This window comes from Acanthopagrus latus, chromosome 18 (genome assembly GCF_904848185.1).
Source record: "Acanthopagrus latus isolate v.2019 chromosome 18, fAcaLat1.1, whole genome shotgun sequence".
NCBI lineage: Eukaryota > Metazoa > Chordata > Actinopteri > Spariformes > Sparidae > Acanthopagrus > Acanthopagrus latus.
In genome coordinates this window covers 16,067,169-16,093,916 of record NC_051056.1, presented here as the reverse complement: position 1 = coordinate 16,093,916, position 26,748 = coordinate 16,067,169, and the positions used below count along the sequence as shown (strand labels likewise).

At 39.1% G+C, this 26,748-nt stretch overlaps 2 protein-coding genes across 5 annotated transcripts in view; one reads left to right on the top strand and one right to left on the bottom strand.

Annotated features, from left to right (window-relative positions):
* ctnna1 (catenin (cadherin-associated protein), alpha 1) overlaps positions 1-26,748 on the top strand; it is a 74,980-nt gene that overhangs the window by 10,992 nt on the left and 37,240 nt on the right. For all 4 annotated transcript variants that reach the window (XM_037076442.1, XM_037076441.1, XM_037076444.1 and 1 more), the window contains 3 exons: positions 4,460-4,663; positions 26,186-26,266; positions 26,425-26,577. In XM_037076442.1, the coding sequence (XP_036932337.1) occupies positions 4,460-4,663; positions 26,186-26,266; positions 26,425-26,577 (438 nt within the window). The remainder of the gene's footprint in view (positions 1-4,459; positions 4,664-26,185; positions 26,267-26,424; positions 26,578-26,748) is intronic.
* Positions 15,857-22,006, bottom strand: lrrtm2 (leucine rich repeat transmembrane neuronal 2). Its single transcript, XM_037076446.1, has 2 exons — positions 21,299-22,006; positions 15,857-20,609 (listed from the first exon to the last, which is right to left on the bottom strand). The coding sequence occupies exons 1-2, from the start codon at positions 21,300-21,302 to the stop codon at positions 18,967-18,969; spliced, it is 1,647 nt and encodes a 548-aa protein (XP_036932341.1). The 5' UTR covers positions 21,303-22,006; the 3' UTR covers positions 15,857-18,966.

Sequence of the window (26,748 nt, the reverse complement as noted above, 5' to 3'; positions counted from 1 at the left end):
TTATTGTAATAAACTAACTGAATCATAAAATGACCAAAGCCCTTGAAGGGCTTTGGGTTGAGGTAGAAATTAGGCCAGGGTATGAGGACAAATTGGGACACGGCTTTGGGGTTTACTTGAGTATGTTCTTGAGTCACTACTACTTAATTCCTTCTATCACTGGGTCAAATGAAGGAGATTTACATAACTTCAGCTTGCAGTAAGACACATACATTAAGCTGTACTTAAAAATGCATCTAGAAAATAACTGAGGGAATTCGCATGAGTAATGGTTAAACCAGTCTCTGCTGGTAACTTCTGAACTTTGCAGTAGTTGCAAGGTTATTGGTTTCGTACAGCTTAAGTATATGTTATTTATCATTATTAGAAAAGATGAATTGATGCTTGGGGAAGAGACAAGAACATGTAGGGATGGTCATTATGTTCCAGTCAAAAGAATACATTTTGGCATGGACCAAAGGGAGGAACCCTAATGTACTAAAATCACTTTTCACTTAAAAACTTTATATCTCAGGAAATCTGTTGAAGTTATCCTGTATTCACTCAAACTATATCCAGCTTCTTCCCAAAATCTTCAGATGAACTAGTTTAGAAAAAAAAATGTTTTGCTATTTTCCATGCTCTGAAAATCTCATCGTTCATATTGCTTTTATGGAGTTGAACTACATTCAATATCCACCTCAAAAAATACATTTTCATGCCCTTTTCAATAAGATATTGCCTGATGACAAAAAAATATACATAAAACGTGACATGCGCGTCATCATAATGTTGACATGAAACAACTTTGAGATAACAGCTGGATAAAACATTGAGCTAATCATCCTAATGCTGCCTGGTGTGATAAATGCAAAGATGATTACCTTGTTTTTTTTCTCACTGCCACTGACTTCCATCAGGCTTGCAAAATACCTTTGTTATTTACGGGAGATTTGTTCATGTTCTAAGACATTGAACAGATCCAGTGACAAATGAAATCTCTAACCCAAGACACATCGCCCATCTTGTGTTGATCTGTTATTTAATCATTTAGCAGTGTGTAACTTGATGTGTTGCGTCTGTAGTGACATTACTTCCCCATGTGATTCATGCAGTGTGCATTCTCATGTTTTTACATGCCCATGGCCAAATGAAACAGTGTTTAATTACTCATGGCCTTCGGCAGGCATCTTAAGGATGGTTGTTGCAAACCAAGGTATTTCTGTTGATGGAGCATGGGGCGCAAGTGTTTGTATCATATTAGAGAAGAGGAACAACACCTGTTTAGTAAATAGATGTTTATAATGATTACTCAATGATAGGATCTCAAGCAATTAAAGGGATGTTGAGTGTCACACATATAATTTGCAAATAAGTACATATTTCGTAATTCCTCTGCAGGCATAGGCAACAAGATTCCTGTCATGTCTCCAGCGATGCTGCTCCTGAAGTGAGAACATAAGCAGTCACAAAATATATTGGACAATATTGTTTTTTTATGAAACTCAGGCACTGTCAAGAACTGTGAGCTTTTGGCCCTTAAATGCTCTTAGTTGCTTTGCCTGACTTCATTGTAGAGGTTTCTTAGGGTTTTTTTCCATTACCAGTGTCTCATGACTAGAAGATTCCCTGCTGCAGGTTCTGGGTCTATGTGGTTTGTTAATGTATTATTTTATATATGCATCTTAAATTTGTACAGATTGTTCTTTTTCTTGTCTTGCCTCTGACTAAAATGTTTTGTAGCCTATGATTTGAAAAAAAAAAAAGTTCATATTTAACCTTTATTTAACTAGATAATCTCTTAATACATTATCTCTTGCCAAAATTGGGTATCACGTAGTGACACGCTTCAGTTACACGCTTCAGTTACACGCTAATATGCGTTGCCTTGTTTCTGTCATCTAAAATTCTCAGCCCCACCTTTGGATAATCCATGTGAGCCACTAGCTCTTAGCAGACCGAATGAAAAATTTACTGAAGCCAAGCCTTTTAAGTAGCAAATGTGGTACTTAAGCATTACTCTTAAAACATCTTCCATCAAGGCAGTGTTGCTTTCCAAAGTTGCCTTAATGCGAGTTATATAAAACCATGTCATTTCTGCTTGGGGCAATGGTCACCTGATGATTAGAGAAAGGGGTATTTTGTTCACTAGATAACTGAAGGAATTTACATGTTTTAAGTAATAGAATACAGATTTAAAAGTTTTGTGTTAAGGAATGGCCTGGAGGCTTAAAGTGAAACTCGCGCCAAAATGCAACCTAGGCTGTTTTTTGTAAATGTATATGAGTCAGACCTTTGTGTTTAAAGCATAATTACGACTAAAGAGGCATGGGAAGATTGACTGTATTTTCGTTTTTGGCTCATTTTGAATGGGAGTGCATGGGGCACTTTTACGCTAGCATCAAAATCGCTGTTTGTAAAACACAAAGAAGGCGCAACACAACATGAAACTTTGCTCGTGGTGTCACCAGGGTCTCTACACATGAACACGAGCATTGAGAACATTGTGTACATGGAGTTTAGTAAAAAAGTTTTTGAACAACTCACATTAGCAGTAGCCTCTTCCTCTAGCCGTCGTCATGGCAGCCCAGACGTACTCAGGGATCGACACGTCTGGGTCAAGTGTATGTAGTTCAGCTGAGCTATGTGTAGAGACCCTGGTGATAGTATCAGCAAAGTTTCATGCCCCGTGCACTAGTTTGAGCCGAAAACGAAAATATGGTCAATCTTAAAAGTGCCTCCTTCGTCGTAATTATGCTTTTACACGAAAGGTTGACTCAAATACGTTCGCAAAAAAAAGCCTAGGCCGCATTTTGGCGAGAGTTTCACTTTAACTGCTTAGGTCCGTAGCAACAGTGATTATTTCCACTTAGTAAAGACACTTCTCCCCCCCAAAAAACGATACACTGGCCTGATGCCCAACTTCAAGTGCAAGGCAAAATTAGCAAATGAGTCAACCCCCCAATTCTCTCTCTCTTTCTTTCTCTCTCTATTTCCTCCTCCGTGTCTCTCTCGTGTGCCTGTTGCCATGGTAATATGACACGCAAGCAGAGGAGGTCAGATGAGACGGAATGGAGGGGGCTGAAGGTGCCTGTGATAGAAGGCGGGCTGCCTAATAAACCACGATCCTAACAGCTGAATTGTTGAATATTTTGTAGAAACAAGGCATCTGAGGAAGCACAGAGTTCGTTTGTCACTGGGGAAGTTGGCTTTCTATGTTTAGCTGCCACAAATGTCATTGTGATACCTTAACCCTCTACAATGCCTCTCTAGCATGTCAACTAGTTGCCTCTCTCAGCAGGCTTGGCCCTGTGAAATCAGACGTTTTAAGCATTTTCTCTGATCCTGCAAATATAAAAGAGAGGGGTGTGGGTTACTGTTGCACTGGCGTAGCTTAAGTGAAAGGTAGCCAAATCAAATCCTTTCACAAAAGGGATTATATATTCATATGTATGAATTCATATGTATAATAATTACATATTTATAGACTCATCTGTTGCCTGAAATGGATCTTGTAGTCTCCACTGGACACGACATCTTTGCATTGTTGAGTCATTCATTTGGATCTCATAGGAACTTTTATTTTGATATGTTTATACTATTGTAGATGATTTGGACTACATTTGTGACTTATTTTCTCTGGTCAGGTTACTGAAAAGGTGCCTTTGTGGAGTTGTATTCATCTTCAGTAAGTCAAAGAACTATGTATCTTAAGAGCATAGTCTCAAAGAGGATAAGGAAAAAAAGTCATCCTCAGTGCAAACTTAAATGGATCATCCCTAGCTAAAGTTTTAGAATAAAACATTACCTCTTTCTGTCTGTGACAGACGAAAACAGGACAGTCCCGTGTCCAATTTGAAAAAGCCAGTCATGTTTTTTGCTAAAGCCAATCAGATTGTTTTTCACTTGACTAGGTACACTGTGCAAGGCATTGCTTTACAACAGAGTAATCTTAGAAGCCTAAAGCACTTCTCGGAGCTGCATTATTCATGTTTTTTTTAACTAGGCTAGAACTTTAAAGTAGTTATAATACATGTTGCCTTGGTTATTAATTGTTGTGAACTATTAGAGCACCCCATCAGTTTTTCCTTTTTCCAAGACAAATTTGAGAGTAAAGTCTATTACCTTTTCACTTTTTAGGTTTGTTGGCCATACATTATTTCCCTGGTCTTCGCATTATTAACTAGTCAAGAGGGGCGCACAACTCTTTGTAAAATCATTTTTCTTTAATATGTGGTCACTGGTAATGTTAATGGAACTAGACCAAGTGATTATCTTTTGGGTTATCCACTCTAAGAAGGCAGATTAGCACATTGCTCCCTTTCGGTTTTCCAGCCAGCCTGTCAATCTATCAAATCAGCCCTCCCCTTGTCTGCCAGACTCCTCTCCTTGGCCTTGGAGAGGAAGAGATCAGAATAACATGATGACTTCCAGCATTTTTTCTCCCTGTGTAATTTCCCTTCTGACCCTTCCCTTACAGAAACAAATCATCGTGGACCCCCTAGCGTTTAGTGAGGAGCGCTTCCGTCCGTCCCTGGAGGAGCGCCTTGAGAGCATCATCAGTGGTGCTGCCCTCATGGCCGACTCTTCTTGCACGCGTGATGACCGCAGGGAGCGTATTGTGGCTGAATGCAATTCTGTGCGCCAGGCTCTTCAGGACCTTCTTTCTGAATATATGGGCAATGTAAGTGTTTTACCCCTTCATTTCTTTTGTGTTGCCACCACACCACATCCTGCTCTTTACAGACACCAAACAGCTCTTTTAATTTATTTTTTTTATCTACCTTTGCCGGACAGTTTGACACCAGATTTCAAAATGCATACATATTTTATTTCCTGCTTCAACATTGATATACCTAATAACTATACCTTAATATTTACATCAATGATTGCACTGATAATTGTATTTATTTAGATGAAGTTCACTTCTTTTACAAATACTCATACTACCTTAACAAAGCCCTGTGGTTAGATTTTCATCTACCTGATTACCTTGCTGTTTGTCCTTTTGTCCAGTGTTGCCCCTAACAAGTTCTAATTATCAATAGTTTTTGGCTTAAGATTGTAAGGTTAGGGCCATAGATGGGTTAGGCTCTGCAAATCCCACCTATGGCCCTGGGGTTCATACACAGCAGAATGAAGGAGACAGCCTGCTTTGAAGGCTGAATCCTTGCTCTAAAATTCCCCTGGGAAAATTGTAAAACAGATTAAGACGTGTGCATTGGCCTTATGTTGTCCCTTGACTGGAATACCCTGTGATGTATGGTCTTTATTTTTGTGTCTTTAACTGGACTAAGCCAAACGTCAAGCTGTTGTAGTAAAAAACCTGTTGGAGCGATATGAAAATGTAAGTAATAGTTGTCAGAGCGTAAAACCAATTATCTCTTGATCTTTACAATCCAGATGCGATAGTCTCACAATCGCATAGTCGTTAGTGCTAGAAAGATCTCCACACCAAAAATCGATTCATAACCTCCTAATCACCAGTCAGATCGAATCGTGACACCCTGAGTGTGTTTCCCTGTTCTTGGCCAGATCCCAAAATTTAATTGCAGTCAGATAGTTTTATTTTTCCAGCCTACATGTAAATCTAGGTTGGCTTTGGTGATGAACTTGAAGCTGTTAATTGCCAAACCAGCCAGAAGAATAACTTCTTCTCTTAAGCAGTATAGTTACAACAGTAAGAGTTAATCTAGCGTTAGTAAACAATTATCTGTAACCTTACACAAACACACAAAGGAACTGTGGATCTAAACTATTAACTAGGCAAAAGTTAAATCTTTCTCTTGGTTCTAACTCAGGCTGCTCTCTCACCCACACAGATCATTCAGTAGTTGAACTGATGAGGGATCAAATAACACTGCAATCACACTACAAACACTTCAGCAGCTCAGCAAGCCTTGTATTTGATCATATGTGTGAAAAGTGCTGGAGCTGTTTCTCCTTGTTCAATAATGAGAGCGAACAATGGCTAATTTCAGTGTGATTGTAGGCTAGTTTTAGCTGCCATTATTACAATGACTGAGAGAACATGTATGTAGAGAAGATCAGACAGTGAGCGGTTGTTTCCACAGACTTCTTACTAACATAGTCATTCTGTGGGAGGATAAAAGATAGTGTGTGTGTGTGTGTGTGTGTGTGTGTGTGTGTGTGTGTGTGTGTGTGTGTGTGTGTGTGTGTGTGTGTGTGTGTGTGTGTGTGTGTGTGTGTGTGTGTGTGTGTGTGTGTGTTAGAGATTGACACATTTACACCTGCATAGATGTGTCATGATCTCAGGTTTCAGTCTGTCTTCAATGCTCACAGTTACACTTTTTTGAAATTGGATAATTATCCAGTCCTCCCAAGACACATTCAATGAATAGGTGTAAATGTGGTCACTGTGATTTCTGGGAAACATGGGTGGCCTATTCTAATGCTTTTAGCAAAATATAAGATGGTACATCATTGAGATCATTATCAGTTTTCAGATCACTGTAACCCAGTTCCAATCATTTCCATCCACTCAAGTGCAGCTAGTGTTTTTAGAGCTATGTCTATCTGTCTGTGCACAGAATGTCTTTACAACAATGTCAGAAGCATGCAAGACAAGTCATGAAACTTTACAGGTGTGTCTGAGATAAAAAGGAAGGCTGGGTTTCATTATGCCTGTGTTCTTGCGTAATAATGTAGTTATAGGTTCTGAGTAATTATGGGTCATAACGTGAACATTGACCTTTTGTTTGTCTGGTGTGATCCCATCACAGGATCGTCTTTAGTTTGCTATCAGTTGAACTTGGCTTCATTTCTAAAGCATTCATCCAAAGAAATCAAAAGTTTTGTACTTCATTTCACTTAACTTTGCTTCATTTTGTTTGATTTAATTTAATTTAATCTAGATTCTAGTACTTAAGAGGACTGTTTTCTTCAAGTAATAGATCTACAAAGGCAATAATTACTGTTTTAAGGATTAGTGAATTATCTGGGTGTATTATTCTCATATCTTTTCAAATTTACATTCAGTATTACCTAACCATAGCAAACAACAAAGCAATAGCAGCAGACAATTAGCTGTTTTGTCGTAATTAATTGTGAAACTTCTCATGTGCATATTGAGTCATAAACTTTTAACCATAAGTAAAAGCACTATTGTATTAATTCACTATGAAACTTCCTGTTTCCTACCAGCACAGTTGTCCGTGTATTTACTGTAAAAAATATTTCAGCCCTTCAACTGTTGTAATTTTCTTTTACATCTTGTTTCCCATCAAATTTGTATTTTATTTGATTTATTTGGTAACAGCTCTGTTTAACCAACTTCCAAAGGTCCTCTTTGTAACAGCAGAATTTCAGAGTGAGTTTGTCACCCACAGTAATTTCATTGTTGTTGTAATGCGTTGTTTATTACTACCTATGAGTTTGAACTTTATCTGTTTTATGCTCTTCTTGCCAGGCAAGTAGTAAAATCATGAACTACTTTCCCATTATATTTGTGTGTTCCACTGGTCGTGTAGCTGTAATAAATGTCTGGTCAGGCAAGGTGTGATGGTGTTTAAGATTTGTAGCCAAATATACACACACAGCAGTAGTTCTACATGAGCAGAAATATCTTAACAGTGCGGACGCAGCGACTACATTTCCCATTTGTCCAAGAATGAACTACAAGCTCATAAGTTGCTGCTGACTTTCACGCCTGGTTAACTAGCTTTCTACCTATGATGATAAACTTACCAAGCATAGGTGACGTGACATCATCCAAATACAGTATTTTTGACCAATGTAGGACTTGCACATCTGTTGCATGGCTGCAGAGCCAGGACATTTACTAAGGCAGAGAATTGGGCAATGTGCTATTATAAGTTGATATTTCTGCACCCCAAAGTAATCTTTGTCGCCTTGGCTGTTGGTCTAACTCTGCATGCATTGTCACTGAAATCATTGGAGCAGTTCAAGGGAAAAAAAACCCAACATGTTTGGCAGAAATTATAGCTGCTTAAGTAAGAGCTGACAGTATGTTTGATATGATGCCTTATTTACAAAACCTCTTTGTTAGTGTGTTTAAATATATTTTCACTGAATATTGACAAACAATATGATGAACAGTCAGACGTTACCTAAGCTTGCATGTTATTTTCTCTCAATACTGTTCTCTCCATGGTCAGGCATTACAGCCTCTGTTTGCTCTCATTGCTCATCCAGAACACTGCCAGTTTATTTTAAGGTTAGGTCGTTCATGCAGCATTTCAGGTTTGCTTCAAAACAAGTTTTCTACTTCACTGGACACCTCAGTGCCATTCATGTAGCCCTGTATGACTTGAGAACTTGAGTTTACAAGGAAAACATCTCATCAGCACAGTGAGGATGAGACTTGACATTTGGCTACTCATTTGACTAGATGTATGAAATCAATGAGAAGTATAATATGTCACTGTCCTTCTTGTACATTTAATAGCCTAGTATAGCCTTTAGTGAGATAGCCGGTGTCTCGATCCGGAGCCTTAAGCCAGTGGTCGACGGTGTGACAGGTAGCCTGACTGCGTCCGAGATTAAGCTTGACAGACTAAACAAACCTAATGTTGGCTTGACGAGGATGTGTGTGCGTTCTTTCTGAGGCAGAACTGAAGATGTGTGATGAAATATGCAATTCATCCAGGAAAGATAATAAGCAAGTTGAGCAGACTATACACTATAGGCTGATTCTCAAGTGATTTTGCTTGGTCAATATACTACATGTGATTTTGTGGCCTTATTTTGGCCACTTGTTATTCTGATGGAGATGGAGCATTGCAGATCCTTAAACAGTGCATTGTCATTACAGCATATCAGTTTAAACTCACAGCTGAGGCTGTTGGATAGACTCCTAACTCATTCTCTTTCGCTCTTCCATCCCTTCTGCTTCTTCATTCCCTCTAGCTACAAGTTGTGTTTATCCCCCTTCTCAATTTTCTGCCTTTCCTTCAGACTCTATGACAAAAATTGTGTCGGGCATCCTTGCCACACCATGTTTTTGAGGAAGAAATCTCAAGGATTTAAACTGCCACTTTGTTTAAACTCATGTGTTCAACATATTTGTGTGGATGATTAGGCTTAAAGCAGGTTGCACTTTTCTGAAAAGATCAAATTAGATTAGCTGTCATGGAAGAATTAAGGCTATTATCAACACAATGATCAGATGAGGCCACTGCTATGAATGGAAACAGAACCTTAGACAAAGTTAAGAACAGAAGATACATTTTAAGAAGTGCTTTCATTTGTGTATTTATTGAATTAGGTGATTGATTTTGTTTAACTAGGCATATTACAAATGCTCCAACCTTTATATCAGTATGGAAGTGATCTCTCAAGGAATATGCAGGTTTGTAGGCATTTTAAGTGTAACATTGATTGTTAATAGAAGTACTTTTGAGTCTGCACCAAAAGGAATGTCATGATATTTAGAAATAATCAAAGCAGTTGTAAAAGAGGCTAAAAAACCTCAATTTCAGTCAATATGCGATGTGGTGTTTATTTAACATACTTTTTTTTAAACACTGACTTTTATTCTTATTTATGTCATCTTTTGAGCTGCAAAACCGTTTTAATTAATTTCCCAGCAACAAATCTACTGCACTGTCAGTGTCAGTACAGCCAGTATAGCTGTCTAAGCAGAGGTAGCATCTATTAGTTAGTGTAAAATATATACACCAAGCAAGTGTTATAAGCTGGCAATTCATATCCATGCAGGTCACTGTTAGCGACACCACTGGGTGGACAGTAAATACATTTTTTGGAACATTATTGTTGTCTTTTTCACAAGAGCCGCTACGACTTTCATATGGCACATTGAATGGAGAAGCAGCAGCATCCTTGGGTCAAGCTGTTATCAAGTGAAGGAAGGCGGACTGTGAGGTTTTGGAAGCATAAATGTGGTAAATATCTAAGTATGCAGAGTACAGTATGTTATATGTTGGATTGTCTATTCCTGTGCAAATTGTGCACAGTGTCATGATGATCATTGAACAAGACTAGAGCATGTCTACTCAGCCAGTGAAGGGAAAAGGCGAGTGGGGGATATGTTGCCCTTGCACTGCCACATGGTGTGACCTCAATTATTCCATATTGTCATGACAGTTTGGCATGGTGCGTGTCGAGTGTAACTGTTTCTGCCACTTTTTATTAATAATGCATCTCTAGGTCCCAGCATCTGTCAGGGATTTGTTTCACATAAGAGAGTGATGCTAGGTTGCTTTGACATATTAAGCTACTGACATTTAAATTCCTTCAACTTGAAGTGATACATTATCATTTGGACCTGCATGAAAAGGACATGCCTGGCCACTGCAGCAGGACCCCTGTCTCTCTGTTCATGTGTCTTTCCACGTATTTAATACAGTCTTCCAACTTTTTGCTCTTTAGCATTTTTCTTACACTTTCTCCCCGCTGAATCAGCTTTTCCATTTTCTCCATCTTGCAATGCTTCTCTTACCATTTTTGTTCCCTTTCTCTCTGCAGCTCACTCATTCCCTGACTCTCGCTGTCGTTTTGCCTTGAGCATCTTCACTGAGTGGCAGAATTTCGCTTTATTCCTGTTCCTCTGTGCCTGCAAAGTTGTCTTTCATTTTAAACACATTTTAGGTGGATCCTAGGCTATCTACCATGTCTACCTTACCCTGGTATGAGCTACTGCATCAATAACATAAAATTATGATCGGTTTCTGGTTAATCACAGCTGCACATGAAGTTAACTCTAATGGGGATAGAAATAGACATTTCACTAGAGTTTTTATTAATTCTAGGAATTTTTTATAAAATGTTAGGTGTGATGCCATGTCCAGAGGACTAGAATATTGTGTGTTTCCAGGGCAACGGAACCAAAGATGTTATAAATCAGAGCAGAGTGCTTTCCTTTTTTTATTAATACATTTGACTTGGGGAAAGAAGGTTCATAGAGGCAAGACCAGTGTGAAAAGCAGTTCAGTTTATCTAGTTGTAATCTCATCTAAATGCATAATTAAAAGAAATTACACTCCATACAATGTAACAGGGATAAGATTTAGTGTCCCCAAGGCTTTAGTATATTTACAACCTCCATAAAACACTGGTCTGTTAGTAGCAGCCTGTCAACGTTTCCCAGACCTTGCCCTTGATCTTTCACTGGTGAATTCTAGTCTTTTTGATCAGGTTTGCTGGCAGGTATATGAGATGCATCCTTTAAATTATAAAGGATAAAGAATCCCCAGCCCCTCAAATGGTTATTTTGTGATGCTTCGACTAAAGTCTAACTTACTATTTTTGGGAGTTGCATGGGTGAACAAACTTAACCCACGGGAAACATGCTTTGTGTTTTTATACGCTTGGCTGAGGATTTTGGTACTGCATGATTTCATGGGCAAATATGGCAGCCTTTGTCTCCACAGGTTAATACACATGTATTTATTCAGATTAATAATTGATTGTTTGTCTTATGTTTTCTTCCGCTGTTGTTCAGTCTCAGTTGTACAATGTGTTGTCTCCATGAAAAGCTGCTGTACTGAGTTAAGTATGCATAAGTATGCAGTTTACCTTCCACCCTTAAAAGCTTTGTTTTGGACCTAGGGATTTCTTAATTCCACTAAATAACCTTTTTTGTGCACACATGGCAGCTGTAATGCTGCAGACAGTCTAATTTATCTTGCATTCTTTTTGTGATGCTCTTAAGGAGTGGGGAAAAGTGGTCCGCACGGATTACTACTTAACTTTTCTAGTGTCACCACAAGAGTTCATTTAAATATCTTAACTATATTTTGCAATATTTTTTCCAATAAATTCACAACATTAAATTATGGAATTATATACTTCTAGAGATAACATTAATATATATGTTTTAGATATAGAAGGGGATGCTTGGTGGTATATTATCTTTGGAAAACACAAAGCCCTGAACATCAGAAATCCCAATGCCTGATCATCATATTTCATATGTGTTCATGTTTTTTTTTTTTTTTTATTTCAGCCTATCCAGCACCCATTGAGAATATCATTCAAACGGGCTTATGTAATTTGATGTTTTCTGTTATTTTGTTTTAATTGACTCAATAAAGCCTGATGACACAGGGGTTTAAAGAATTTACTAACTTTGCATTAATTTGCATTTATGCTTACAAAGCAAATGCAGGCTTTTTAGAATTTTTAGTAGCTTTAGGGGCTTATTTCAAACACACCTCAGTCGTATCTGTTCTTGAGCTCTGCCCTTCCCTCTGCCCCCCACTTCCCTAAATTGCACCCAGCCAATATCTTTTGATTTGATGAGATACCCTCAGCGGCAAAAGTGACATATTGTGCTTTTAAACAGTAAAGCTGTTTGCTGGAAAGAACAAACAATTAGTTGGATGATACTATGAGGATGAGGGGAAACTCAGAAATGAGTGAAAACAGAATAAAATTAAAGTATTTTCTAGAGCGTTTACAACAACAAAATTACTGTAAATGTAATGATATTTCACTGGAAACACACTTAAAATCTCAATGAAATATTTAATAAGCTCAGCGGGTAGAGCAGGTCGACTAGTGATCGGAAGGTCGCCGGTTCAAATCCCAGCTCCGGGCAGTGCTGAGCCGCATGTCGAAGTGTCCTTGAGCGAGATACTGAACCCCACATTGCTCACTAGTGAGGGCCCTGTGATGAGCTGGCGACTTATCCAGGGAGTACCCTGCCCCCGCCCTGAGACAAGGCTGGGATTGGCTCCAGCAGCAACACCCTGCGACCCCATGGAAAGGGATAAGCGGTTCGGACAATGACATGACATTAACAACAGTCTGTTTTGGTTCTCCTCCCACTGATGATGTGATTCCCCACTTGCAGGTACCACAAGTATAAGTTAAGTTAAACAACATAGACACCTTTAGCCTCTCTGTAGTTTGGCTGTAATCGAATGAATAGAATGTATTCGCTGCGCTAACATTCTGTGCTTCTGTTAAACTTAGTAGTGGATGAGAGACTGCTTATTGATGCTTGTTAAATAAGTGTATTGATAAAGCATTGTTTTTTTAACCCGGAAAGGGTAATTTTTGCACTTACATTAACAAGCTTTATTGTCATCAAGTAAGCTTGGAGTCGACTCCACTGAGTTCACTGACATCACCCTCTGGTCTGCTGACTTCACTCTGTGTATGTGGGGAAGCTCAGCTGAGGAGAGGCAGTGATGACAGATGTTGGCCTATGTGTTTCATTCAAAGGAAATGAGAAAAATGGAAGTGTGTGAAAGAGCAGAGGACAGATCACCTCTATAAGTCACAACAGAATGTGGTTAAGACTCTGCATACTTTTCAATTATGTGTCCTCCTTCTTACCCGACAATGTGGCAGGTAAACAAACTGAATATCTATTGGCAGTCAGCACTTGGATGGTCTTCATTTCGCACCTACATCCAGGGGAAAAGGCATGTTAAATGTATGTTAAATGTATTTATCCAAATCGGTTCATTCAAATGAAGATCGAGGAGCTGTCTGAACTGTTCCATAAAGCAGGTGTTTTCAGAATTTTATAGTACTTCGGTAAATGGCACATTCTGCGCCACTTTCGAATAACTTAAGAGAATTGCTGTTTGGTTTTGGAGGCAGCAATGGAGGACTTGCCATCAGGAGTGCCTATTTGTACGTATTTGTTGGCTTTCTAACTGCAGCCAATGCCTTCATTGTTCAGGCGTTAAGGGTGATTGCAAAGCTGCACTACGATTGGCTCATTAGTAATTGCTTTCAAATGTTTATGCTCAGATGTTTCTTAGCTTAATACTTACTATCCTGTGTCTTAAAAGCTGTGTGTCATCATTATGTTGCCTTGAAAGGCTGATGTCTGTGATTGCCACTACATCTGCTCCGTGAAGATCAGCAGGAATGTTTAATCTTGTCCACAGACACTGAAAGGACTTTTGGGTGGCTCATCTCTCTGTTTTCACTTGGATCCCTGAATGATGGTTGAGCAATTAGAAGTGTTAAGCAATAATTAGCAATATTGGGAAGATATTTGCTGATGAGAGTTTAGATCAATATGTACTTCCTAGTAAGTGTTATTTGGATTTATTATAGACCTCATAACGATTACGTGAAAAATACATGGCCTTTGATTCCTTGAACCCTGCAGACTAGTGAAGCCATACTGCCAGACTCATCAGTTTAGTACCTTCCCCGCCTAGGTGCACTCTTCAGGTTAATTACTGATGCTTGCTTTCTGTGAGTCTCGTCAAATAAGAGAAGTTAAAATAGAGGAGTTCTTGCAGTCAGATGTCAGACCATATTCCTCAGAATGTTTACATCTTTCAAAACTTCAAGCTGACATACATTCAGTTGCCTTCGGATATTTTATTTAGGGTTGTTATTTGGAAAAGTGGAAAAACTTTGTATCAGAAATGTGTTTTGGTCCCAGATGTGATCAGTCATAAATGTTTAAGCATCTGCCTGTACCGAAGCCTGATCTAATGTTATTCCCACATTATATATCTACACAGTCTACAATCAAATTCATGAAGCCATTGTGTCCCCACAGGTTCCTAATCTTACCACTTGGTTATAGAAGTGGTGCAGTGATTGTAGATAGCACCACCAACTCTGGGGATGTGTTCAGAACTACAGCATCCCCCTCATCACCCAAACCCACACTTCAGTAAGCATGATTCTGCTTGCTTTACTTCAAACCTCTTCACACCGTTCTGTTATTGTGGAATAGAAACTCTGATAGTTTGTTAAAAACAAGTCAAAACAAAAACAGAATTTACTCTGATGTATACTGAATCTAGTTTTTAACCCATTTTACAAAGTTTGTCACTTAGTGTCCCTCATGGTTTTAGTTAATTAGTATGGAAAGACTGTCTGGTGAGTCCCATACGTCTGACTCATGATGGTATAAAACCTGCTTTTGGTCTCCTTTTTATATGACATAACTGTGATATGTGAATTTTAAAAATATGTCTCCTAAAAATATCTGTTGGAAGAGTTACTTTGACTCACCAGATGACATGTGGGCGTTCCTGTCATGTGTCTTGTGTGTCTATTTAAAGATTAAATGAAGACTTTATATTATTGTATTTAATCGTCAGTTAAACAAGTGAAGAAATGTGTATAATTGACCTGTGTGAATGTCTACTGGTCACTTTGTATAAGATCGTACAGTCAGTATTATTCTTCAGTACTTTGTCCCAGATCCCTCAAGGGAGGAAATACAGATTTTACAGTTATTGTTGATCTTATGTCGATGTGTATAAAAAGTCAGTATACGAGCAAAAAAAAGTCCTAAAACGTTTGCTTTATCTTCTTCTCTATCTACTTCTCCATTTAAATATCATTATGACTTCAAGACCTTTGAGTTAAAGTTGCTTCTGAAAGTAATTTGTTTGTATTTTCTGACGCTTGATAGTCCACATGATAAACCAGTTAATTGAAAAAAATAATTGAGACTGTGATTGATAATTAAAACACTCAATAGTTGCAGCCTTCCACTGAAGGTTCTTAGGCCCACTTCTTGCATACACAATGCAGTATACATTACAGTAAAAAGCACAGATTTGTATGCATCATCCATTATTCTGTTAGATGCCCAGTCAGAACTGTGAAAACACTGCATCACTCTGCTTGATACATGAGTTTTGCATAACAATGTAATTGGAGTCTCGATCTCATTGACTTTTGAACTACTGTTTATGATCAATGCACTGATGATGCATTGACAGAAGGGAAATGGAACCTTAAGGGATTTAAACTTTGCGTGTGTGTGTGTGTGTATGTATGCATGTATGTATGTATACATGTATGTATGTATCTGCTTCACCAAGGGTTGACTTTGATTTGGTGTGCTTAGATGTTTCTTAATGGGCTAAATATTTGCGAATTCAATGAAAATATAATGAAAGACCAAACCAGGTTGTGAGCATCCATCAGCTAGCAAACACTGTAAATTATAACCATTTTATTTAAAAAATATATGTTTTGAGGGGAAAATGTTTTTTTTTTTCAGTTTGGCACATCTTATCCACTATACAGATATGAAATTTTACATATTACAATACAAAAGGAAAATGGGAAGAGAAAAGCATTCATTTTGCACAAAGAGGTTGGGTAAGAGAGGGGATTAGTTCACTTTTTTTTTTTCCCTTTTTTTTTTTTTTTTTATTTTTAGGCAGGTTGGGGACCAGGGCTAGAGGATGACAAGAGGAAACAAAAACAGTTTACAAAGAGCCAGAGTGCAAAGGGATGCATATTTCTACAAATTTTGTGGATTCTCAGTCACTTAGTACAAGTTGTAGTCTTAAACAGTGAAATGTCAAATGATTGACAGAACTTTGTAGGAATTCCACATACGTCCCCATTCTTGGTGTTATCAAAAATTATGTCTGTCCATAGTGTTTGCTGGATGACATTAAGAAATATTCAACTCAATTTTGACTTTTGAACATGCAAGACAGATTAGAGGGGCAATAGTAAAAGCAGTGCGAAGCTTGAAGAAACAAAATAGAAACAAAGTGGAGGTGCTTAGCTTTGGAAATCGGTATGCAATGGTTTTCATTGAATTCATATGTGAAGTGTAACAATTTTTGGTTTACACAAACACTTTCTTAGAAATCAATGTGGGCATCCTATGAGCATGTGCAGAGAGACATTGACTTAAGCATTCATCTTGAAATATGAAGCCAAATGTTGACAGGCTCAATAGAGAGACAAAGTCACAAAAATGGTACCTCCTGGCTAACTCTAGGGGGCACCAGCCAACGAACTGTTCCCTAATTGCTCAAAACCAGATATCTTGCTTCTGTAATTAATGCTATTAGAAGCATCTTGCTGTCTCAGTTGCTTACTTCATTTATCGTAGCCTAAAGTTGAACTGTCGAGAGAATGCCATCTTCTGATTTCTAGTGTTAAGACCTTTATTTGAATTATTCATTGGTCAAACATTAGATAGATCATTAGTTGATGTGTAGTGAAATTGTTGCTGCTGTGCGGTCAGTGTGCATTTCAAGCCGAAGGTGCTTTCACTCAGTATTCATCTTCTCCTACCTTTACTTGGCCAGAAAAATGTGTTTGTTGGTTTTAATAAACCACAGACATTACCCCATAGTTGCCCCTTTCCATCGTCCCATCAGTTCCTCTCAATCCGTCTCTCTTTCACCCTGCCCCCACCACCAAACTGAACACAAAGAAGTGCGAAGCTGCGGCAGCAGCTTTAGTCTGATGCTAATGCACATCCTCTCCCTGCTGCATACAAATGTCTCCTGACCCAGGCTTGCTGTTTGCTTATCACTGGATCTCCATTTGCTTTCAGGGTATTGACCGCAGTTTAACTTGACGCATGTGTCTGCTAACAAAGGAGCTCTTCCTATTTTTTTTTAAGACTCTGAATGACAACTTGTATCACTAACAAGAAGAATGTATTAAAGTAAAAGGTGCAATGATGTTTGGTCTGCTGTGGAGGATGATTCTACTAAAGCTATTTTTGAGTGGCTGAACAAGCTAAATGTTGCTGGATCACTGGCGTGGGTGACAGAATATTAGATTCTTTTTGCCTTGCCTTAATTGGTTCAATCTTGAGCCTGTCAGTCCTGATTAGTGTGTAAGCAGTAAAGAGCTGGGGCTACTGGGAAAGGTTTTATTTTCAGAATGAAACGCTCTCCTGTCTGGCATTCGCACTTTACAATATCCTTTTACTTGCTACCCTTCACACCTTAAATGAGCTCGTCTTTACATTGATCCTGGTATGCAATAGCAAATCAGCAGACTGTACTTATTAGCTTAAGCTGTTGAAAATATTATGGTCACAGTGTATATGGCATTTGGGGTTTAGAGAATCCATGTACAGGTCATTGTACGTTTTCATGTCTAATAATTTTGTTCTTGATGTCCAGGATGAGGAAGACATCAGTTTGTTTTTGCTAAGCAGTGCAGTATATTGGAGATTAACCACAGATGAACAATGCTTAGTGTTTCCCACAGGTTTAGAATTTATTTGTGGCGGTTGGCCCTTGTGGGTGGGAGCTCCATCATCCAAAAACTTTAGTCAGCTGCAAGGCAGCATTTCTTATGAGCTGAGGCCTGATTAAAGAGGTAATTTTCCCAGTATATATAAAAGACCATAAATTTACCATTTTGGCAGTCAATGAACACTTTCTTCCAAATTCTCCTCCATACAGATGAGAATTTTGGAAGAAATCCACATTTCCAAAGATGGAAAATAATTCCTTTCTGGCTAAGGATAGCTGTTGCTTGGCATTGGGGACAGGGAGTGTGCCGCCCAAATAAATTCTGTGAACAGGAAACACTGAGAGCCTTTGGAACTGATGGAAGGTTATAGACTTTCCTAATTCACTAATGTCAGATTTGGTAAAAGTAATATCATAAGTGTATATTGAATAGAATTTCAGGGTTCTTCTCTCCTCCAGAGAGGATTTATTTTTATTTGTAACATAATAACAATCACATTTATTTTGAAGTTATAATTCAGAGTTGGATTTTGGTCTCAGTGGCCTTGAATGTGTCAAAGTTTGCCTAGAATTATTAAATTTTAAAACAAAAACAATCTGATATTTGATCCAATTAATATGCCCCAGTAATTAAGTGATTGGCTTACACTGCCTGTTGTGCAGTTAGAAACATAATTTCAAATATTTACTTTTTAAAAGAAACGACATAAATCACATTTCTCCACCTAATATATTCTGTTAACAGAGGGCCATTTGGCTAAGTATTTTCTCTGTGCTGCAGAATATAGAGACAATGTGGAGACAAATCTCACAGTTTACAATTTCTTGTTTAAAATGATTGCCCCTGCCTGATATGAACAACCTTGCATTCATAGAAAAATAAATTTGTGACTATCTCTGCATCATCCCTAAACTGTCATGTCAAGCCTCTGTCATTGTAGCATTCATCATTTATCACATAGTCTCAAATCTCACTTGTAAAAATTATGCTTTTTACATAAACTGGAAAAAAAACAAATAAAAAAAGCAAACCCTGTATCATCTGAAATGGTCAAATGGCAAACCATATGCTCTACGAATAAATAAGAGTTCATACTTCACACTCTTTGTAAGGCAGTTGCTGACACTTGCACTGCCCATAGCCATTGATGATCACAAGTGCCCCTTCTTCATGGCTGGGCTCATACTCATTATAGGGTACCTGCGTAGCTAGATCTGCCATAGGCTGCCGCTGCTGGGTCCTCATCTGTCTGCGGTTCTGTATAGCCGAACAGTGGCGTATCCGGCGCAGGGTGGGTGGGCAGCACTTCCGTGAGATATACACAACGAAAATGATGAAAAAGAATGAAAATAGAAGGGCCATAGTTCCAATGATAACCCTATGAGTCATAACAGTGTTGTCCATTGCAGTGAAGTCATCTGTTACAGCTGCTTCTTCCAGTGTAGCGGTAGTTGCTTGAGCAATGCGTGGTGTTTGTGTTGTGGTTGTTGTGGTAGTGACTGTGGTAAAGCTCCCAAAATCCTCTGCATAGTCCTGCGTGGGGGTCGGCTGCATAATTCCAAACAAGGAGCTTGTCGTCTCTGCAGTTACAGTAGCGTCTGTGGTTGTACTAATGGTCTGAACAACAGGCGCAGAAAAATTCTGGCAAAGCTGGAATCCATAAACAGCATCAAGTATCTCCTCACCTTGGGCATATTCAGGACTGTGGCAGAGAATGGAGTGTTCCCACCTTCCCTTAAAGGTGCTTAGCCAAGTGGCCAGAGAGCAAATCCTTTTGGTACATTCCCAAAGGTTGCTAGACAGCCCAATGGTACCCAGAGACTGCCACATATCCATGACTTGGGGATCCAGGCTGCTTAGTTTGTTGTTATCCAGCAGCAAAATCTTTAAATTTGGCAGTGTTTGAAACACATCAGGCGTCAGCACACGAATTTCATTTCCTGTGAGGTCCAGTTTCTCTAAAGTGGTCCAGGTCCACTCCATGCCACATGTTAGGTTGCTGATCTTATTCCATTGCAGATATAGAAACTGGAGGGCAACAAGGCGAGGGAAATGGGCCAAGTTGATCTTGGTCAGCTGATTGTGCTCCAAGTGGAGCTCTTTAAGCTTAATGAGCCCAGCAAATCCATTACGGGCCAGACTCCGCAAGCGGTTGCTGCTTAGGCCTAGATATTCCAGGCTACGGCAGTCCCAGAAAGCTCGAACAGGTGTGGTGCGAAGTAAATTGGACCGAAGGTGGAGTATCTGGAGCTTCCTCAGTCCATGAAATAGCTCTGGTTCCAATGCAGTCATCTGATTGAAGGACAGGTCCAGTATCTGGAGATTGATGAGGTGGATGAAGGTTGTGTTGGGCAACTTGGTGATACGATTGGAACTCAGATTGAGGTCCTTCAGCTTGTAGAGCCCTTGAAAGGCATCCTCTTGTACTGTGGTAATCTGGTTGTGGTCTAGATGTAGCCAAGTGAGCTGGCTGAAGCCATAGAATTGATCAGGGCTGAGCTCAGTGATGCTATTGTGGCGTAGTGACAACCCCAGGGCTCCCTTGTCCACACCATCTGGGGGTGCCTGAAGCCCCTGGGTGTCGCAGTAGAACTGCAGGTCCTCACAGCGGCATTTTTGAGGGCAAGTTGTGCACGATGCAGGAGGCAGCAGGCACACTAGGAGCATGCTGATCACACACAGACACAGAGCCGCTGGTGCAGGTCCCACCAATGGCCACCTTGAATGGAAACCTGGGTGGGTTCAAAGATAACAAAATGAACTGTGGGGCGGGAAAGCTTATCTCTGCAGAGCACTTATTACTAATTCATGGTGACGATTGTGCTTTTTGTGTGCGCTCTTGTTCTCTCTCATGCATCAGTTTAGATATTTGACAGTGACAACTTTCACGTTATATCTAAACACAATTTCTTTGAGATCTCGTTCAAAGTGGATGTTTTTTACGTATGCATTAAATGATCAGTTACTTACTTACATGAGCTGGACTTTGTTCTCATTCCCTTGCCATTTATATGTAGCGCATCTTTTTAATTCTTTATCTTCTGTAGAATCTTTAATTAGGGTTAATTGCAAATTTCTGCTGATTAACGTCATTCATTTATCAATTATAGCTGAATGTTGTTTTTTTTTTCATTTTTGAACAGCTCAAATGCTGTTATGCTTTGGATTCTTAGCCTTTTTTTTTCTACAATTGATTGAGTTTTTTTCTTAAGTCTTCATCACTTACAAGGTTTGCTCTACAACCCAAATGGTATTTAAAATGTGTATATTCCCTATGCTGTGTCATGCGGTGAGGAAGGAAAAATGAAGGACAATTGCAGTAAATAGAGTAGGCTGAAGAGCTTTTAGTCATCAGCCTCCCTCGCTCTTACTTGTATTCCCTATTCATGTCCAGACCTGCCATAAAAAGGGGCTAACTTACCCATTCTTTTGTGCACATCGGAGGCTGCATTCAACTGTCCTTTTCCGCAGACTCTTGGAGCAACCAGATGGAAAAAAAATCCAAAGGGAAAAAACCCTTTTGAGTAAGCACAAAAGATATCAGCCTCTTTGGAAATGAAGCAATTCTGAGCCCACCCAATTGAGACAAAATAAGAAATTCCATGTCACAAGATGATGTTTATTCCTGTTATTTTGCTCGGAGTCCTTTTTAAAATCCAAGCTCAAAGAAAGGGTTGAATCTTCTCCTTCATCCCACGATTCGCTGAAATAAATATTTATATATTTTTTTTTAAGTTGATCAGTTGCATCCAGAGCGACTCCGGTGAACAGACCCCCCTCCTCTCCTTTTTTTCTTTTTCTTTTTTTTACCCTTTTGTTTCCCTTCCACGGCAATGATGTCAGCTCAGATGGTTAATTGAAGATCAAGCGTTCCTCTTTCATGGCTGTGGTCTTCCAACCTAACTTGTTGATGGCAGCCAGAGAACCTGCTTCCGATGCCGGCTCAGTCTCAGCATAGCCTCTGCAGAGCTGTGAGCGGAGCCCTCGTCTGCTAGCTGAGACGCAGGGCGAGAGAAAAAAGCAGAGCAGAGAGTCGGGGATGTTATTCTGTGCTTTTTGTTGCAGCCACTCACTGCTACAGAGTGGTGGCAGCCTGGCGTCGATCATCACTACTGTTTCTCTCTCTCTTTTTCTCTCCCACACTCACAAACACCCTCTCACTCTCTTGCTCAGTCACTTGCTCTCTGCCTCATACAGACTGCTTGTGCACCTCAGTCTTCCTCCACCTCCCTCTTGCACCCCCCCCGTCTTCCTCCACCTCCCTCTCGCCCCCCCTTCCCTCCCACTGGCTCGTCACCATCAGAATATTGATATCTTGAACGTGTTGCGGCAGCTTGCTGTTGAAATTAACAACAGCTGTAAATCTCAATCTCGCCTTGCTGTTGTTCTGCATGCACCATGTATGAATGTATACCATAGACATAAACAAGATAACATAAGGAAGCAAAATATAGTTTTTAACATGTGGCTCTCGACAATATAAACATCACCAAGGGTAGCCCACAGTGTGCTGCATTGCAAAATCTCTGTACAGCAGCAAGTATGCTATAGCCATGATAACATAGGGTGTCTGACTTATATTCATAATTTACATATCCTGAGTGCAGTGCTTTAATTTTTGAACACTGGCATGTGATGTATGGCCAACTGCTCTGATGTTAAATTAGGCTGGCTCTTAACATGTAATTGAAAAGGCTGAGGACTTGCTTGATGATGTGAACTGCAGGTATCTCAAAGTAACTAAATGTGTGCTGTTAACTTGATTTTTTTCCTTCATTTTTTTCAGTGAGCAAATTGATTTAGGGGATTTATTAAAAAAAGGTGATGTTTTAGCACAATTGGAGTGCTAGGTTGATTGTTGGAGCCCACCCCAGCTCTACCCTGCCCTTGCGTTGTTTTTGATGGATTTTAAAATATTCCTTTACAATAAAACAAAAAAACAAACAAACAAAAAACAGCTTGAATTCAACAGAGGGCTTGGAAATCATTAGGGAAACCTAATTCTTAGGTTTAAGTCAAAACTTGCTTATGGTAACCCAGCATATTGCAGTCATTCTCCAAATGTATTGTGCTAGACTCAATCTCCCGCTGGGACTTCTCTACAAAATGTGTGAGTGGAAAACATGGTCAAAAAAACACTTAATTCTCAGGGGATATGGTTGATATATCCTATATTTGATATGTGCTAACTTTTCGTGTTGTGTTCAAGATGTTTAAAGACATTTTTAACATTTTCAAAAGAAAAACAAAAACTAAATGAATATCAAGTTAGTGTGTGTACATTTCATATCTATATCTATATAGATAGATAGAGAGAGAGAGAGAGAGAGAGAGAGAGATCATACATATATATATATATATATATATATATATATATATATATATATATATATATATATGTATATATGTATATATATATATATATATATATATATATATATATATATATATACATATATACATATATACATATATACATATACATATATACACACACACGCACACACACATTATTTGACACTTGAAGCATACTTAATTTCTAGGGAATTTTTCCATAATCCCTCGGACTACTTCTTTTGTAGAAAGGGATGTTCCTAAATCTGTCCCAAAGGAGATGGATAGAGACTCACTTGAGTATCATAAAAGATGCCGCAGAGAAACTGCCTCCATAATAAGCACCTGAAGAAGTGCTTTAGAACCCTCTGGTGTGGAAATGAAATATAGGCTAGGCATGAATGAAATAGGATTGAGAGAGTAGGGGCAGAGCAGACTAAAGCCCCACCACAGCACTGCATCCAACCGGCACAAAATCACAGGGGATTAGTGCCGTTGGAGCTCCCTGGCCCCTAACTATGTACACAACCCCCAATGGGCAAAGGGCATTGGGGGATGGGGAAGGTCAATGCCACCACCATCCATGGTGTTATGTCGCAGTTGATTTGAGCATTATAAGGGAGTTGAAAAGCCCAGAGTCCAACTGGTTCTTTGCCTTTTATCTGTTGCCCTTTTCTGTTCATTTAATTTTGTTCTAATTTTATTACTCACCAGTATCTGTCTGTCTATCGGTCTATCTCTCACACTCTCTCTCCTTCTCTCCAGCCCTCCTGAAAGTTTTAGATTTTCCCATTTATGCTTGAGCAGTTTTGCAGGATGTGAACATCTCTCTGCTCTCAGTGGGGACTAGTGGTTTAGGGCTTTGATTACTTCGTAGTGCTTAGTTTTTTGAGTAATGCCAATGGTATTACAAATTTACACAGTTGTGAGTGGTAAATTGCAAACTTTTAATCAACACAAATTTCATGTTTAAGATGAGAAAGATAAACCTGTGGGAGAGATCAAAATGACACTTTCAGTTTTGTTTTGCATTATTAGTGCTTAGTGTTATTGCAGCAATTTTGATTTGTCAAATCTGCTTTTTCATTTCTGAAGAGTAGAGCATTGTCCTCAGTGATGTGGTTAAATTTGTATACAAACGCTTTCCTCTTGGATGTAGATTTCTATTCTCAAACAGCATCAATGCTTCTGTTTTTTATAAAGATAAAAATTGGCAGCTTGTGAATATACCTGTCTCAGGGTGTGGTGTTGATGAGGAGAGCAGAGACTTTCGTGAATGCTGACATGATTGTTCCTGTTGGGAATGGGTTTCCAAGGTTTCTTCCAGAATGTCTTTGTGTGCTTTACAAATTGCAAAATTTTGCAAAATGATTAACACAAGAAATCATCAGGACAAATTTTGAAATGAGGGATTCTCAAATCATGTTTGATGTGTTCCTTATCCTTAACTGATTTTTTTTTTAAATGTATATTTACTCTGCCCAGTCCTGTCAAGTCAGTATTTTTGATGGCTCACTAGCTCTCCATTAAGAAACTAAAGCCTGCATCACAGGTTGCTTTTTATGGTTTGCTGTAATATAGTGCAGTGTTCTGTATGGTATCCATGAAGAGAATTGTGGTGGCAGCAAGGCTTGGACAGGATTTGGATCGCTTCTCTGGATTCCTGCATAAATAAAATTTGAGATTTCAAATGGTGTTTGCAACAGCAGCACTTAAGAGGGTGTGGTGGCCATGAATTATAGCGCTGATATAGATGCAAATCAGCTGTTTTTTTAACCCAAAGCAGCTGTTCTTTTTAGTGATGCACGCTTTCTGTGTGTGTGTGTGTGTGTGTGTGTGTGTGTGTGTGTGTGTGTGTGTGTGTGTGTGTGTGTGTGTGTGTGTGTGTGTATATCATTAATTGAAACTGTTTGCCACTGTTTTGTTTGTGTGCTACATGATTCACTTGCAATGCTATCAGTTAGGAAATGATTCCAGTGTTTTAACAGGGGGCGATGGGGCACTTTTGACAGCTGGTGCAGAGCACAATGGTTTACAATAAATACAAGGATCAGAAACACCTGCTGCACTCAGAATTGAAGATTACTTCTACTGCCGATGGATTGTATTAAATAGGCATGGCTGAATGAATGAATGAATGTATGAATGAACAGTTTTTCATTTTTGTGTCTAGCCTTTTACATGACGCATCCCTCATGTACTGAATTTATCAGACACATTCTTTAAAGGTCCAGTGCGCAGGATTTAGGGGCAGAAATGGAACATAATATCTATAGTTAGGTTTTCAATAGTGTATTATCACCTTGAATTAAGAAACATTGTTATTGTTGCCTTAGAATGTGCCTTTTATTTCTACAGGCCCTCTTCTATGGAGTCTGCCATGTTGCACCTACTTATTTCTACTGTAACTCAAAATAGACAAACCAAACACTGAAATTTGAGAGGGCCTTTCACCGAGGGATGTTTATTTGGCTACAATCTGCAACCTTAAGCCTGGACGCCACTAAATCCAACAAGCTGGACCTATAACACAAACCAATCATTATGATATGTACCCACTTGCATCTAACAGCATGATTTGCATTGACCCCTGCTGAAAGTTGTTTTAACAGATTTAATTAACAGCTGACTTTCAATTATCTGTTTGGCTGCTAATCAGCAAAATGATATAAACTACTGCAAATTCTGTCATTTTAGGCAGCCACACAACAAAGACGAGAGAATCTGCAGGGACTGGTTAATGATAAAATGTTTACGTTGCACAGCTATCCTGTTAGGTTAAATTGAGAACATTCCATTTACTGTAAATGCTGAAGCTATACCATATCTTCACACACTGCTCATCAGAAATCAGTCTGATCCTTAGACTCATTAGAATGTATATTCATATGAGCATCCACAACAGATATGTCTGAAACATAGTTATCACTACACCTTACTCAGTGCTAATTCCTGTCCTTTGTTTATGTTTCAGGCGGGAAGAAAGGACAGGAGTGATGCTTTGAACACAGCAATCGACAGGATGACCAAGAAGACCAGGGACCTTCGCAGACAGGTTTGTTTTTTCCACTTTGACTGTCTTGAATGTTGAGGGGGTTGGGTTCTGTGTAGTCAGGTCAACAAACTGTGCTGAAGATATGGGTGCATATGCCCAGGATGCTATATTATTCTAACAGTGCCTTTTCATTTTTCTTTAAATTTCTAACTTCACAGCTGCGTAAAGCTGTAATGGACCATGTCTCTGACTCTTTCCTGGAGACCAATGTTCCCCTCCTGGTCCTGATTGAAGCTGCCAAGAATGGCAATGAGAAAGAAGTAAAGGAATATGCACAGGTGTTCCGTGAGCACGCCAACAAGCTGATCGAGGTAATGGAGGATTTTCACTGCTTCCACAGTCCAAACCTGATATGACCCAAATATAAAACGCTCATTTTTTTTCCTTTTCATCCCACTGGTTATGGACATTTTAGTTTAGTTTCTAGTTAACATCAGTCTTGATCCACTTTCTGTGCTCAATATCTGTGGCTCTATTCTCAG